This window comes from Zingiber officinale, chromosome 6B (genome assembly GCF_018446385.1).
Source record: "Zingiber officinale cultivar Zhangliang chromosome 6B, Zo_v1.1, whole genome shotgun sequence".
In the NCBI taxonomy this organism is placed as follows: domain Eukaryota; kingdom Viridiplantae; phylum Streptophyta; class Magnoliopsida; order Zingiberales; family Zingiberaceae; genus Zingiber; species Zingiber officinale.
In genome coordinates this window covers 19,007,778-19,023,266 of record NC_055996.1, presented here as the reverse complement: position 1 = coordinate 19,023,266, position 15,489 = coordinate 19,007,778, and the positions used below count along the sequence as shown (strand labels likewise).

Genomic DNA, 15,489 nt, shown 5'->3' with positions numbered 1-15,489 from the left:
TTTTGAAATTAAAAATGAAAAAATATTAACGTCGACAGCAGGATTCGAACCTGCGCAGGCAAAGCCCAACAGATTTCGAGACTGTCTCCTTAACCACTCGGACATATCGACTGTTGTTAATACTTGTGTACATATTTTAAATTATCTTATTCATAATTAAGGCTCTTAGTTTTCATTACACTTTATGCAAATAATATTGTTAAAAATATTCATTTATATAATTTTTAATTTCGTTAACTAAGCTCCTTTGTTTAAATTATTTTCTATATTTCTCATCTTTTACTAAAATCAATATCTATTTTTTAAAATATATATATATATATTATTACTTTCTAGTGTAAATTAATTCATTTAATGATCTTATGATCTAAAATTATAAAAGCAAAAATTTAAAAAAAAACAGTATTTATTTTTTTCAAAAAAAAAATGCACTAACGAACTTGAGTCTTGTCAATCAACAATAGAGATGTGAGACATACTAATCCGTGACGAGATGAGCAGGATGAAGCACACCGACTCATCTTCTTAGCGAATTGAAAAATCCCCAACTTAACTCAATCCAAAATGGGTTTGCTGGTTAGACGGATCAACCCACGGGCCTATCAAAATTTTTTTAAAAAATACAAAAATATTATACATCTTTAATATTTTATTTTAAAAAAATTTCTTCAATCAAATGTATCCAGAAATCGATATTTTAAATATAAATGGACTGAAATGAATACTTGCTTGATGAAAAATATTTTTTTATTTTAAAATTATAATAAAGAAAATAATAAATTGACATAAAAGTAGGTTTATATGTGTTTCTCAACCCACAGGCCAATTCAAGCCCGTGACGGATCGACCCGGTGGATCACAAGTCTAAGTGGTTGGTCCACGATGATCTTGGGTTAATAAAATTTCAACCAAATCTGTTTAAATTATTTGGCGGGACGGATCAATCCGACAAACCCAATCCAAATTGACGGCTGTAATCAACAATCTTATGATTAAGTAATTTCTTTAGGGAGCCTCACATTCTCAATCAACACTCCTATGATCAAATAATTTCTTAAGGAACCCTCACATTCTCAAGCAACACCGGTAAGAAGAGCTAAGTTTCAAACATTCATGTCACGGAATAGTAAATGAAGCTAATTAGAATGAATTATCATTTAAACTTCAAACATTCCAATGCATACAACTCAAAACTAACTTCTATGAGTTTAAGCAAGCATAAAGAAAAGATAGGGGGAACCCAGTTATTTAATGAAATATGAGTTTTTAACTGACAAAAATGTGAAAAACATGTATTAATAAACAACAACAATTTCAGTAGGTGCCTCCTCGGAATGTTTAGCTCTTCTGCCACACAATTCCACTTTCCCTCAACAAGTCCCCTAATCAGCTACACAGCAGCAGCCTTGGAGTCCATGCTTGCTTGTGATTTCTTCTCTTTTACTGAAGACAATACCTTGTCTATTTCAGCAAATACATTTTCTTTTGCAGCATCTCCTTTGATCTGGGGAAGCATCAGAAGTCAGAGTTAGGTATTGATTACTCGAGTTGAAATTTGTTTTATCAACATAATAATATGATTGGAAGGAAAAAAAATCTTGAAACTGCTGAAACTAAGATTAGTTATGGATAAAGAAGCACTAGTTGCATTTTTAGTTGTTTATAAGCACAATATTGTGTGCCAACAAAGTTATAGCTGTGAACTGAGTAAATTAACTGTGTAACCAACCCCGAATAAGATCTACTGCTTGTTGCAGTAGTTGACACTTGAACAAGTCAATAACATCAACTTCTTGTTTTTGCTGATTGTCATGCCATAGGAATACTCACAAAATCCCACACACAGAAGAAAAAATGAAATTGACTTCATCAAGCAACTTTTGATATCTTCTCTTAGTAATAGGGATCATAGGTCGTAGAGTAAGATAATCCAAATCATTTAGCTCAGGAGGATATATTTAGTGTTGGATTTGATTTTGGCTTGATGTTTTACCTTTACTGATAGATATACCATAAGTGTCTTTACTTGATTTCCTATTGAAAACAATGTGTTGGTCCTTTCACTATTTTTTATGCTTTATAAGTTATCATTTACAGAACAAATCTCCGAGATGTTGTATATCTATAAACACATTCGAAACTGACATCTCTTAAAGATCTAGTGGATCTTCAATTAGAAGTGTGAGAATGAGTACAATTACATACCCTGACTATGACGTCTTCATATGTTGAAAGTACGTCTTCAACATTTTGGTGATGAGTCTGCAACCTCAGTTTTACCTTTAGTTACAGAAAAGAAAATATGAGAATATTCATGCATTAAAAATGTAAGAGTACTAAATGTGATATCAGAATACATAAATAGCAACTGAGAGAGTGTAGTCTACCAGTAAGAATAGAAGCATATGAAGAACATAATATGTTAGGAAATATAACCAGATATGTGCTAAAGAAAATACCTTTTCCTCTGTATCATCAAAACGCTGTGTAAGTCTTGCTGCGATTTCTTCATTCTCAGGCGGAGAGTATTTCAGGTGGTATATTTTCCCAGTTTCAGGATCGAGTCTTCTGCCGACAACTCTTTCAACGAGGTTTTCTTCAGAAACCTGTAAGAAGCATGATCTTTAGATGTCATTCACTTGTAATATATTTATCTTTATATCTGCAGTCAGTGGATAAGATGTCATAGCCAACATATTTGTCATAAGAAAGAAAAAGGATTTGAAAACTTAGTCTCTCTCTCTGCAAAATCCCAATCGAGAAATTGGAGACAGAGCAGGTCATAAGAAGCATCATACAAATATTCAGTACATTTTAGGATTCCGTGAGGAAAAGAACCACCATGTCATCAAATTTACAGTACTATCTTGAAAATGCAAATCATTTTTCCAATGTAAACAAATTTGTCAGGGAGAATCTTAGTGGGGAATATTAGGCAGCTTTAGCTCATATGTTTTAACTCTCGGACATGAGAATTGAGATACATATCTAAGAAAAATGGCCTAAAGCATTTTTTTAAGCAAAAAGTTATATCCAAGGTCCAACAGTTGCTTCTAATTTGTGCTTCAAACTACACAAAATAGTTACTTTTAACCGTTTCCCCTACTGTTGCCTGATTCTGATAGTCAAATAGACAACAAAGTTTTCAATTCACTTAATAATTCTTTCCATACTATCAAATCCACTGATTAATTTTAAAAAAAAATCCACAAAGGTTATGTCTAACTTTAAATTTAACAGTTTGTTTAGCCAGGAAAGCCACCAATGCATTGTCATTGAGATAACAACAAACTGAAGCATAGTGGGAAACAAAAAAATCATTTTTTTTTCTTCTTGTTTTCTGTTGCTAGGATGTAAACAGTCTTTACTTGGAATCAATACGGATCAAACGCCATGTTTAAAAAGGCAAAAGAACATTTCTTACATCCAGTAGAATAAAAATGTCAGGCCTAATTCCAAGTTCTTCTAATGCTTTTGCTTGTTCTAAGCTCCTTGGGTATCCATCTAAGAGCCATCCTTTTTCTTGAGCATCTGGCTGGAGAAGTCTGTCTTTCACCATCTGTTAGTGCAAAAAAGCACCATCTGTTAATGGCAATCTTGTAGTCGTTGTAATTAGGAAAAGGGTGACACAAAAGATGAAATTACCATTCACATACCATAACAACTATTTCACTCGGGACTAACAATCCCTTCTCCATATATTCTTTAGCACGTTTCCCCTTTTCTGTTCCAGCTGCAATTTCTTCCCTGAGCAAATCTCCTGCAGCTATATGAACCAACCCATACTGCATAGCAATAACCACATGAACAACTAATCTCCCTTCATTGGAAATTAAAATTCAGTGAAAACTCATTGTGATTGCAAAAAGTCCCTAAATTCATATGTAATCTAGTACACACTCTTTTGAACTAGTTTTACCGTCAATTCATAGATAATAAGCTTCTTCATAAACCATGAAATTTTCACCGCCGTGAGAGGTTTATTGATGATTAATTAAAGTCATAACCAATAATAATGTTACTATGTCAGGCACAACGGTGCTATTAAGCATGTATACTGAAAAAGCTATAATTTTTCACCTACTTTGTTTTTGATAAGCTCGCATTGTGTTCCCTTCCCAGATGCGGGTGCTCCAGATATCATAACCTTCAAACAGTCCTCAGTATTCATGTTGACCTCGACCTGATGAGCACATTGAAAATGAACAAAGGAGAACAAATAATCACTCGATTGCATTCAAAACATTGTTAGAAGTAAATAAAAAGATTCAAAATTTTCTCCCAAACGACTTCCGATCGGCATTAATCAGCTAGGATTCAATTAGAAATACCCAATTCCTGATCCCAAATCCTAAAGATGACACCTTTTGGCTTCAAGACCAAACAAAAACCTACAGACCTGCTAAATAAAAATCAGAAGCAAACCTCGGTTGATTGTTTCGAGACTACTGATGTCTTTGGCGGAAACTGGGAGGATATCCTGTGTCCTTGGTTGCTTCCGTGACGCAGAGAGATTCTCGGTCTCTCCGGCAAATCGGAGAAGCCGACGGCTTCAACTTTGAGCCGATTGGGAGGGAGCAAAAACAAAGGTCCGGGCTTTGACGAAGCTTTCGTAGTCGTCGCCGAAGAAAATGCTAAAGACGCCATGACCCCTCTCTCTCTCTCCTTCGTTCCTCCCACGGATCCTTTGAGACTGTTGGCGCAGAGGAGGAACCAGGGGACGGCGAATAAAGAGGCGTCGTTTCATCCCCGCCGTAGATTTTGACTTGTTGATTTGTGCTGAATAAGCTAGATTTCAACGGCGTTGATCTTTTGGCAACCGATGGCTCCGGTGCCGGGACAAATCCACTGCTGTTGTGATTTGATTGGATAATTTCAAACCATTGTTTTTTCATTTTTCTAGTATTTTTTCCCTTTTATTTTATTTATTTATTGAATTCTATTTTAATGTTATTTTTAGATAAAAATAAATAATTTTGAAATCTAACACAAACTTATAATATTCTAACACCATTTTTTTTAATTCAGCAACGCATACTTTCAATTTGGTAGCAAATCTATAATATTATCAATTTTATATATATTAGGTAATATTTTATAACAAGTTGCAAAACACATTGTTAGATGATAAAAAGATTATATATTAGTTACTTGATTAAAAATCATATTTTTCAAAGTAAATCATTATCAATATGGCATTTGATTTTAATCTTTCTTTAAAAAATTATATAATGTGGTAAAGTAATAATGCCCTAAATGTATTATACATAAATATATTAAAATAATAATACATCTAACATTTATTAAATTATTAAGAGTTTATGGATATTTTAGTAATAGATTTTAATAAAAACTTCACTAAATATTGGCATTTAGCGGATGAATATATTTTAATCAATAAAATAATGAAAAATGGAATTATGAACTGGATTTGGAAAGAGCAATTTATGGGAAAACACCCCCGAGTTTTACGTTATTGGATCACATGAAAATCGGGGGCGATGTTCTTCTCCGCTACAGACACGTAGGGCCCGCTTCAGTGCCATGACCACCGCCCCCATAGACGGCCGCCGTCGCCCCTCCGCCCTCACGCATTCCGCCGCCAGGTGCCCCATGTAGGCCATCGCCTCCGCCTCCTCCGCCGACGTTGCCACCACTCTCCGGTCTATCACTCGCTCCACCTTGCCCACTTCGATCCACGGCACAGCCATCTCCACCAGGTTCCGCGGCGTCGAGCAGCCTTCTCCCCCCTCTGCCGCCTCGCCCTGATGCACCGCCTTGCACCCTGTCACCAACTCCAGTAGCACGACCCCCAAGCTATAGACGTCGCTTTTCTCCGTCAGCCGCCGGAGCCGGTAGTACTCCGGGTCCATGTACCCGACCGTGCCGGCGGCGGCGTCTACGCTATCCTCCTCGTCGGGGCTCGTCAGCGACAGTCCGAAGTCGGCCACCTTCGCCGTCCACTCCTCGTCGAGCAGTATGTTGGTGGACTTGATGTCTCGGTGGATGATAGCTGGCACGGCGTAGGAATGCAAGTACTCGATCCCCCGGGCCGCATCGAGCGCCACCCTCAGTCTCTCCGGCCACGACCCCAACGGCGACGACGTCCCCATCGGTTTCCGGTGGAGGTGGTCATGGAGCGTGCCGTTGGCCATGTACTCGTACACCAGCACGCATTCGTCACGTTCTCGGCAGAACCCTAACAAGCGCACCAGGTTCTTGTGGTTGATGCGGGATAGCAAAGCGAGCTCGGATTCGAAGGCGCGTTCCCTTTGTTTTCTGCCGCGGAGGCGCAGTTGCTCGTGCCGCCGCGATACGGGTGCCACGGGCGCCGCCTGGATGTCGGCACGCTTGATCGCGACCTCGCGTCTGTCGAGGAGCATCGCACGGTAGACCGCGCCGAAGCTCCCGGAGCCGATCTTGTGCGACTCTGAGAAACCGTTTGTGACCTCGAGGAGGAATTGGATTGCAAACTCTTCGATCGTCCCGTTGGTGGTCCTGCCTTCGACAGGCGGTGGCCGATTCGATCTGCCCGAGGTTTCCTCAATGCTACCGTTCCTCTTTTTCCTGAGCATGACGGAGACGAAGAAGGTCAACAGGGCAACCAAACCCAATCCAACTCCCACTGATCCAAGAACCAAAAACAACACCTTTCTCTTGCTTCCTACTTCGATTCCTTCTTCAGGTGCAGGCGAATTGTTCGATGAATTGGGGCTGACCTTGAATTTGCACAACTCACAGATCGCTTCGTCTTCGGAAATGCACATGGAGCCGGAGCCCGGCAGCACGTCGCAGGGGCAGTTCGTGGCCGGCATACAAGTCCCGGGCAGCACGCGATCATACAGAGTGTGGTTCCGCCGGAACACATCGTTCCCCCAGCAAACCAACGAGTAATTGGCTTTCACGATGCCGCAGATCGTGTCGCCCTTTGCTTGTATCGCCACGAATTGCTCGCCGGCTAGGTAGTCCGGCAGCAGAGCGCCATGTCCCCAACAAAGCACCGTTCCATTCGATTGCAGCACGCAGGTCTTGTTCTCCCCCAGCGCCATTGCGACCACTTCGAGCGGCACCGGATCAAACTGCGGCGCAACGCCCCAGCAGATCAAGCCGCCACCTATTTCGGCTCCGCAGGCGTGCCTGGTTCCCGCGGCCACCATGCTAAACTTCCCAGCCGGTTCCTTCCCAACAATCTCAGCGTCATTCCCGAAGCATCGTATTGTGTCGTTGCGGAGTCGGCCGCAGAGGAAATCCCTCCCAACGGCGATCTCACAGAAGCTCGCCTCATCGGGAACAACCAGCGCCGCCCACCGCCAGCATCGCAACCGGCCGGCGTCCCTGCTCAGGCCACATACGTGGGTATCGCCAGAGGCGAGCGCGGCGAGCGGCGAGCCCTGGTAGATCTTCTTCTCGTACACATCCGAACCATGGCCGCGGAATTCCCACCACCGCATGTTGACATTGGAGTCGCCATCCGCGGGGGAGGTGAGGCCGCAGAGGAAGCCATCGCCGGCGGCAACTGCCGAGTACATGGCGCCGTAGGAGTGTCGGCGCCAGCTGGCGGTGCTGGTGCATGTGAGATCGAACGGCCTACCGGTGACTTGAGATGGCACGAGGGCGCAGACTAGGGCGCCGTCGGCGAGACGGGAGATGGCTACCGTGGAGAAGGGGGAGGAGAGGACTAAAAGAAGGGACGACAAGCTCAGAAGGAGGTGAAGATGAAGCTGGGACTGCGTTGGAGAAGGCATTGAGTTGAGGAAGCGTCTATAGCGGTGGCGGCGAAAGAGGTCATGGTAGAGGAGGATGAGAAGGAGAAAAGAGGGAGCTTTGAGTGCCTGGTTTCTAAATGCATGGTGAAGCAGAAGAAGAAAAAAAGGAAGAGGAGGAGGAAGAGGAGACGGCAGCACAGCAGACGCGGCTTGGAAGACTTGATAATAATGGCCATGGACATGGACACGGACAGATTCCTTTCGTGTGACGAAGAAAATTGGCTTCTATTATTTGGCCCCGAGTACACACTGCAATTCAACTTTAATTTGGCCTTGTTCAGATTAAAAACTGAGAGTCGAAGGAGCACGAACTTTCTTCTCTTCAATGAAAACGATATCACAAGAAAAAACAGCAAGAACGCATTATGTCACCGGTCAACGAATAATTCAATCTGCGTCCTCTTCCGAAATCGTCAACGAAGATGATGAGGACTCGAAACATACAATATTATAATAGCAGCGGATTCTGATCAATTACTCTAGCGCTTAAATTAAGATTTATTTGAAGTATGAAGTTAATATAGAGCAAGAAAAATAAAATGCGAGAGTTTAATGTAATAGAAGAGAATGTGTGAGAGTCCTCCTGCACCCAACTCCTTTAGGATTCATACTGTAGTATCTAACAAAATGAAATATGTAAACTAACTTAGAGTGATCTTTCGAGATAAATTTGGTCACTACTTGACATCAAAAGAGTGATCACAAAACGATATCGAAAAGCTTTCCACAAAGTTCATGAACCAAACCTTCTGTAGCCCGAATGTTCTTCACATATGATCACTCTACTCTCTTATTCTCTCATCTTGATTGTTCTTGGACGTCAAGTTATATAAGAAGAAAGCATCAGTGTGTAACTGATGCTTTGGTGGCCTTTATTGCAATAAATGTTGAGGGAGATGAACCAATCATCTCCTCAACGTTTAACGTTGCAAACATTTGATGTAATGTTTCGAATTTCTGTCAACATTTCCCACTTGTCCAACTCAATCAATAATGGTTATATAGCCACATAGACTATGTCAATCACATAAACTATAAATTGATCATGTCATGATGATCAAAGTAAAATATTAATTAATCACAAAGACCAAATAAGTCACATAAATTATATGATAATCAAGTCACAAAAATAAAAATAAAAATTAATTAGTTACAAAGATCAAACAAGAACATCCAATTCATACTTTAGGATAAATGGTTTGTACGACTGCAAGTACACTGAACAATAATTGCTAAGAAAATTGTTATACCTTATATAACTGCTCTATAGAACGAATCAGAAACATCAATAACTTGCTTTTACCTTAAATTAAATTATTTACATCAATATAAATATCTCTAGCCCATCATAATGACTATGATGTCAAAAACACGTGCAACATCTCCAATCGACACAATTATTCACAACATTTTATGCACTGAACAAAAATATAACTGATACTAGTAAATAAATATCACAGATATAAATCAATTTTAATCTTCCTTTTTAGCTAGAATCTATTCATTATAATCAGTCACTTTCCTAATTATACTTCATAGACCGAATCATCCATAGTCAATAGGAAACATGCTAAAGTAGCAGACACTGATCAGAACTTCAAGTAGACAGCTAAATAGTCACTTACGGTGAGAATGTGATTAATTTATAATTTCAAGAGTTTCACATAGTAAAGAAGTAGGGATTCATTCTCTTACTACCCTTTTTATCGTCATAACACATGTGGTATGAATCGCATGCTACGATGTTATTCTCTTTACTAAAAAGAGTGCATGCTTTTTCTCAAAATTTAACATCATACAAATTTCGACCTAGACATACCTAATGTCTAATCCTGAATTCAATATATGAATTATAATCTAGTTTTAAGCAGATTCAGTAAATGGTAGGTGCATTTACTCCAATTATTACATAAATGTTCTTATCTTGATGCAACTATTAAGACACCCTTAATTTATCGGTATGTCTCTTTTCATAGCTACATAAGTTATCCCATAAGTAACGGTCTTACCTCTATTTATACTTAACAAATAGAGATGATTGTCCATGTGAGTGAACCAATCTCAATCTGTCAACCTGTTTATTGAAATCTTTTTTTCCAAATGTAACAAAGATATATATACTGAATAGATTATGACATTTTTCATTTATCAAAATGTCTTTACAATAAGTTACATTCTTTAAAGTCTCAAAGACTTCACATGTCCTTGAAATGACTCTTTAGTCAATGACTTAGTAAAAGGATCAGTAAATATATAATGTGTAGGAATGTACTCAAAATCTATCTTTTTCTTGTCAATAATATCCCTTACAAAATTATACTTAATTTCTATATATTTTTTTTGCTGTGATATTTGGGATCTTTGGGAAAAGTTATAGCAACTTGACTGTCACAGTACATTATAACAGGACTCCCACTATCCTCAGCAATCTTCAGATGCTTCAGGAACATTCTTAACTAGACGACCTCTTGCACAGCCACTACACAAGCCACTTACTCAGCTTCCATTATTGACAGGGCTACACAAGCCTACTTCTTGTTATTCCATGAGATGACACCACTATTTAGCAAGAAGATATAGGCAAATGTAAATTTTCTGTCATCAAGGTCCCCCACCCAATTTGTATCTATGTAGCTACTCAGGCTCATATTTGATCCTTGGAAACAGAGGCAATAATCCGATGTCCCTTTAAGATATGTAAATATCCTCTTCACCACTTTCTAGTGTCTCGATCCTAGGTTTAACTGGAAATGACTAACTAAGCCAACAACATACCTTATATCAGGATGAGTACATAATGTAACGCCCGCCCTTCAGGTATGACGGGGTTATGGGAACATACATGCATATTAATCTATTTCTAAAACAGCGGAAGTATTTATTTATATATTCTTTTATGTTTTTAATTTACTTTTCTTTTAAACACCAATAACTAATTATCTAAATATTTATAATCATATGAGCATGTTAAGCATAATTTTAAATTTAAAAAGTCATGATATCAATTTCCAACATAAGCATGAATAGGTATTAAGTAATCATGCAAAACATTAACATAAGGTAGGCATAGTGTTGGTTGCTACTCGGAAAATCCAATGGCTCCACTGTACAAAAATTTTGTACGTGATCTGAACCTTTCCTAGCTACCATGTGTTCTTTTAAGTTAAACTTGTATCTCCTGCGGAACTTAACACATTTGATTCCAAGTTTAACTTATATATTCTTTTAGGTTTAGATTTGGATCTCCTACGGAACTTAACACGTTTGATCCAAATCACCTAGGTTATAAATTCAATTAAATATTAGTTTCCAAAATTGGCTTCCAGTACTGCATGGTGAGGCACTTGGCCTTCTTGGATATGGGAGCAAGCACCACCGACTAGACAAAGCCTTTTAAGGAAAGTTAATATTTAATTTCCTTATATAACTCTAGGTTAACCAAAAGGAACAATCAAATCACAAGGAAAAAAGAAAAAGAACACAACATCGAAATTAAATTCGAAAAACAAGAATTGAATGCCTCTTGTATTTGGTATTTATACAAAGAAAAATTAACTAGTATGATGCGGAAATTAAATACTAGCTATACCTCTTCCTTGTATGCTAAAAATCTCGAGATCTTCTGTCGTATCCCTCGCCTCCTCTTGGACGTCGTGTGGGCGACGATCCTCCAAGACGAACACCACTCGGAAAGCTTCTCCTCCTTCTCTAGAATTCGGCCACCACCACCACAAAGGAGCAAAAGATAGCAAAGGGAAGAGAGGGAGAGGGGCCGACCACTTGATGATCTCCAACAACACAATATCAATTGTTATGTTCTTCAAGGCCTCCCCTTCCCCCCTTTTTATATTAGTTTCCCAACGGAAAATTATGGAAAGAGTTTTATAAAAAATTAGACTCATTCCTATTTCCTTTTTTTTATTTTTCTTTCCTTTTAATTAATCAATCCTAGATTGATTTATTAATCAAACAACTATTTGTTGATGTTTAATTATTTGACCGGCCCCTTGCTTGGGCACCAAATAAGGTGGCCGGCCACTTATTAAAAGAGAAAGAAAGAAAATTTTTTTTATAAAATTTTAAAAGAAGAAAACTTCTAATATAATTTTACAAACTCTCTCTTTTTTTCTAATGTGGATATTAAAAGGAAAGTTTTAAAATTTAAAATATTTCTAATAATATTTCTTTTTAAAAGAAAGTTTTATAAATTTTACAACTCTCTTTTAAAACCTTGTGGCCTAATTTAAATTAGGAAAATTTTATAAATTTTTAAAATCTCTCTTTTTACAAATTGTAAATATCTGAGGAAATTTAAAAATTCAAAAACAACCTTCTTAATTTAAATATTGCGGCCGACCCCCTTGCCCAAGGCAAGGGCTGACCATTTCTAGAGAATATGTGGTCGGTCATTGCTTGGTCACCAAGCAATGAACCGGCCCCTTCTTGGACACCAAGATAGGCTTTTCTTTGGATGGACTTGAGACTTTATTGAGGCTACAACAGGGACCTAGAGGAGAAATTGGTTTTGGCCTTCTGATGAGCTTGAGTATCCCGTGCTCGCCCCGAACACACAACTTAAGTTCATCGATAATAACTCATTCCACTAGAGAGCTATTACCGCACTACCGCACCAATCCCAAATTATATTATGGGCTCATTCTTATCATGAGTGTGTTAGTCTCCCTGTGTTTAAGATTACGAATGTCCACTAATTCAGTGAGTTACTGACAACTCATTTAATTAATATCTAGCTCCAAGAGTAGTACCACTCAACTTTATTGTCATGTTAGACTAGGTCCACCTGCAGGGTTTAACATGGCAATCCTTATGAGCTCCTCTTGGGGGCATTCTCAACCTAGATAACTAGGACACAGATTCCTTCTATAATCAACAACACATACTATAAGTAATATCATTTCCCAACTTATCGGGCATATTGATTTATCGAGCTAAACCTCACCCTTTGATAAGTCAAAGAAATAAATATTAAATATACATGCTTTTTATTATATTAGGATTAAGAGCACACACTTCCATAATAACTAAGGTCTAGTTCTTTTACTAAGTCAGTACAAAAAGAACTTACCTAAATGACCCTACTCAATACACTTAAAGTGTATCAGTGTAATTTATTAGTCAAGATAAACTAATACTTAATTATGTTGGGTTTTTCGGGCCGCGAAAACCCCTTTTCGCGTCGCGAAAACCCCGAATCACCCTAGCCAACGGATCTCGTGCGAATAATATAGAACAAAATTTACAAATACGAGTTTACAACTTAGATCTACTCCTAGATCTACATGAAGAAAGAATATACCCTTGATGCAAAGCCCTCCGCAATCCCGCTCGTCCTCGGTTCGCCGGATCTCGAAAGTGTCAAAGTAGACACTTCTCTATGTGTATCCACACAAGCAAGAGATGGAGAAAAACCTCTAAGGATGTGCTAGCAACCTTAGAGATCAGTAGTGGAGGAGGAGAGGGAGAGAAGAGAACCAAGGAAGAAGAAGATAGAGTTACACATGAAAAATGAAACTCCTTTTCATGAATAAAAGTGGCCGGCCACATTTTTGGCTTGTAACTCCCATGGAATATCAAGAGTCACCACTCTTGGTAACTCCCATGAGGTGGCATTTGGTCAAGTCAAACTTGACCAAATGAAGAAGCCTTGATGATGTGGCATTGGTCAAGTCAAAGTCAAGTCAAAACTTGACTCTTCATCTTCCTACTTATGTCAAGTCAAACTTCACCACTTCTCTCCCTTGATTGATATAATCTAACCATTGGTTCAAGTCAATTTTAATTTAATGAATCTCTATTCATTGAATTTAATTAATTAAATGAGTCTAAGTCCAAATTAGACTCACTTAACACATGAACCAAATTGAGTCCAACTCAATTAGCCTACCTTGGATTACTCTTAATCCAATTTGGTTCATCAAATGAACCTAATCCTTTAAGTTCATCAAATGAACCTAATCTCCATCTAATTGCCCTTTGTGTGTGTGACCCTATAGGTTCTTGTAACGTTGGCAATGCTCCTAAACCCATTTAGAAGCATAAGTAATGAGCGGTATCTAGCAACACATTATTACTACCCAAGTTACAAGAATGTTGAGATCCAACATCACCTTGTGACTACTAATTGTGACTACTCACAATATATGACAAGTGTTCTTCTATCCTAGACATCTAGATTGATCAATGTGAGGCATAGACCGTGTCATCCTCTAATCAATCTAAATCTTGAACTCCAAGTAGACTCACTAAATCAAATGAGCTCAATATCTCATATTGACTCATTTGGGCATGGCCATGCACTTCGTGGTCTCACTCTATCAAGAATATCGATGTCTCTCCCGTCATATAGGAGGGATAGATCCCATCTACATCACTCACATCCCTCTGCATAATTCGTTACATACCCAGTAATCGCCTTTATAGTCCACCCAGTTACGGGTGACGTTTGACGAAACTAAAGTACATAACTCCTTATGTAGGGATCCATGGTGACTTCAGGTCTAAGGACTAATAGTCATACTAATAGCCACATGAGAAAGTATATGACACTCATATAACGATCCATGATACTTTCTCATGGCGGGTCATTCAGTATACATTCTCCAATGTATACCCATGTGTCAACTTGATATCTCTATATCCATGACTTGTGAGATCAAGTCATCGAGTTGACCTACATGCTAGTCTTATTGCATTAACATTGTCCCTGAATGTTAATACTCGACTAGGAATGATTAAGAGTAGTGTTCCCTATATCATCTCACTATCGGTTCAACTAACCGATTGATATAGGTGAGAACCGTCTACTCAAGGACGTTATTATACTTAGTTTATTTGGCACCAATACAAGTAAGTATAATAACCAAAAACCAAATGCCTTTATTTATATAGAATATGATACAACAAGTCCAAAATACAATCATCAAATGATTGGCTCTAGGGCTCTAGCTAACAATCTCCCACTAGCACTAGTGCCAATCAGTGTAGGCTCTAAGCCCCAATGACCTAGTGTGACCATCATGCTTCCTCTGTGCCAAAGCCTTGGTCAAGGGATCTGCGATGTTAGCCTCTGTGGGTACTCTGCAAATCTTCACATCTCCTCTCTCGATAATCTCTCGAATGAGATGGAAGCGCCGTAGTATGTGTTTGGTCCGCTGGTGTGAGCGAGGTTCCTTCGCCTGTGCTATAGATCCATTGTTGTCACAATAGAGCTCAATGGGGGCAGCAATGCTAGGAACCACCCCAAGTTCAGTGATGAACTTGCGGATCCAAACTGCCTCCTTTGCTGCCTCTGATGCAGCAATGTACTTGGCTTCTGTTTTAGAATCAGCTTCAAACTCTTCCAGCTGACAGCACCACCATTAATGCAAAATACGAACCCTGACTGCGATCTATAGTCATCCTGGTCGGTCTGGAAGCTAGCATCACTGTAACCCTTTACAGCTAGCTCATCATCACCTCCATATATCAAGAAATATTCTTTAGTCCTTCTTAAGTACTTAAGAATATTCTTGACCGCTATCTAGTGACTTTCACCTGGATCTGACTGGTATCTGCTCGTCATGCTCAAAACATACGAGACATCAGGTCGAGTACATAGCATGGCGTACATGATCGATCCTATGGCTGAGGCATAAGGGATCTGATCCATGCGGTCTCTCTCCTCTCTAGAAGAGGGACCTTGAGTCTTCGAAAGATTCACACC

The 15,489-nt window shown here is 39.0% G+C and overlaps 2 protein-coding genes and 1 non-coding gene across 3 annotated transcripts; all 3 read right to left on the bottom strand.

The window, feature by feature from the left end:
- Positions 1-29: 29 nt before the first annotated feature.
- Positions 30-111, bottom strand: TRNAS-CGA. Its single transcript has one exon. It is a non-coding gene; the product is annotated as a tRNA-Ser (tRNA).
- Positions 112-1,116: 1,005 nt separating this feature from the next.
- Positions 1,117-4,743, bottom strand: LOC121992196 (adenylate kinase, chloroplastic-like). Its single transcript, XM_042546398.1, has 7 exons — positions 4,426-4,743; positions 4,085-4,183; positions 3,657-3,785; positions 3,425-3,559; positions 2,460-2,606; positions 2,206-2,280; positions 1,117-1,504 (listed from the first exon to the last, which is right to left on the bottom strand). Exons 1-7 carry the CDS (start codon positions 4,645-4,647, stop codon positions 1,391-1,393), a joined length of 921 nt encoding a protein of 306 aa, XP_042402332.1. The 5' UTR covers positions 4,648-4,743; the 3' UTR covers positions 1,117-1,390.
- A 663-nt stretch (positions 4,744-5,406) lies between these two features.
- LOC121992195 (serine/threonine-protein kinase-like protein CCR4) lies at positions 5,407-7,983 on the bottom strand. The gene has a single exon (XM_042546397.1). It carries the CDS (start codon positions 7,743-7,745, stop codon positions 5,469-5,471), a length of 2,277 nt encoding a protein of 758 aa, XP_042402331.1. The 5' UTR covers positions 7,746-7,983; the 3' UTR covers positions 5,407-5,468.
- Between the last annotated feature and the right edge of the window lie 7,506 nt (positions 7,984-15,489).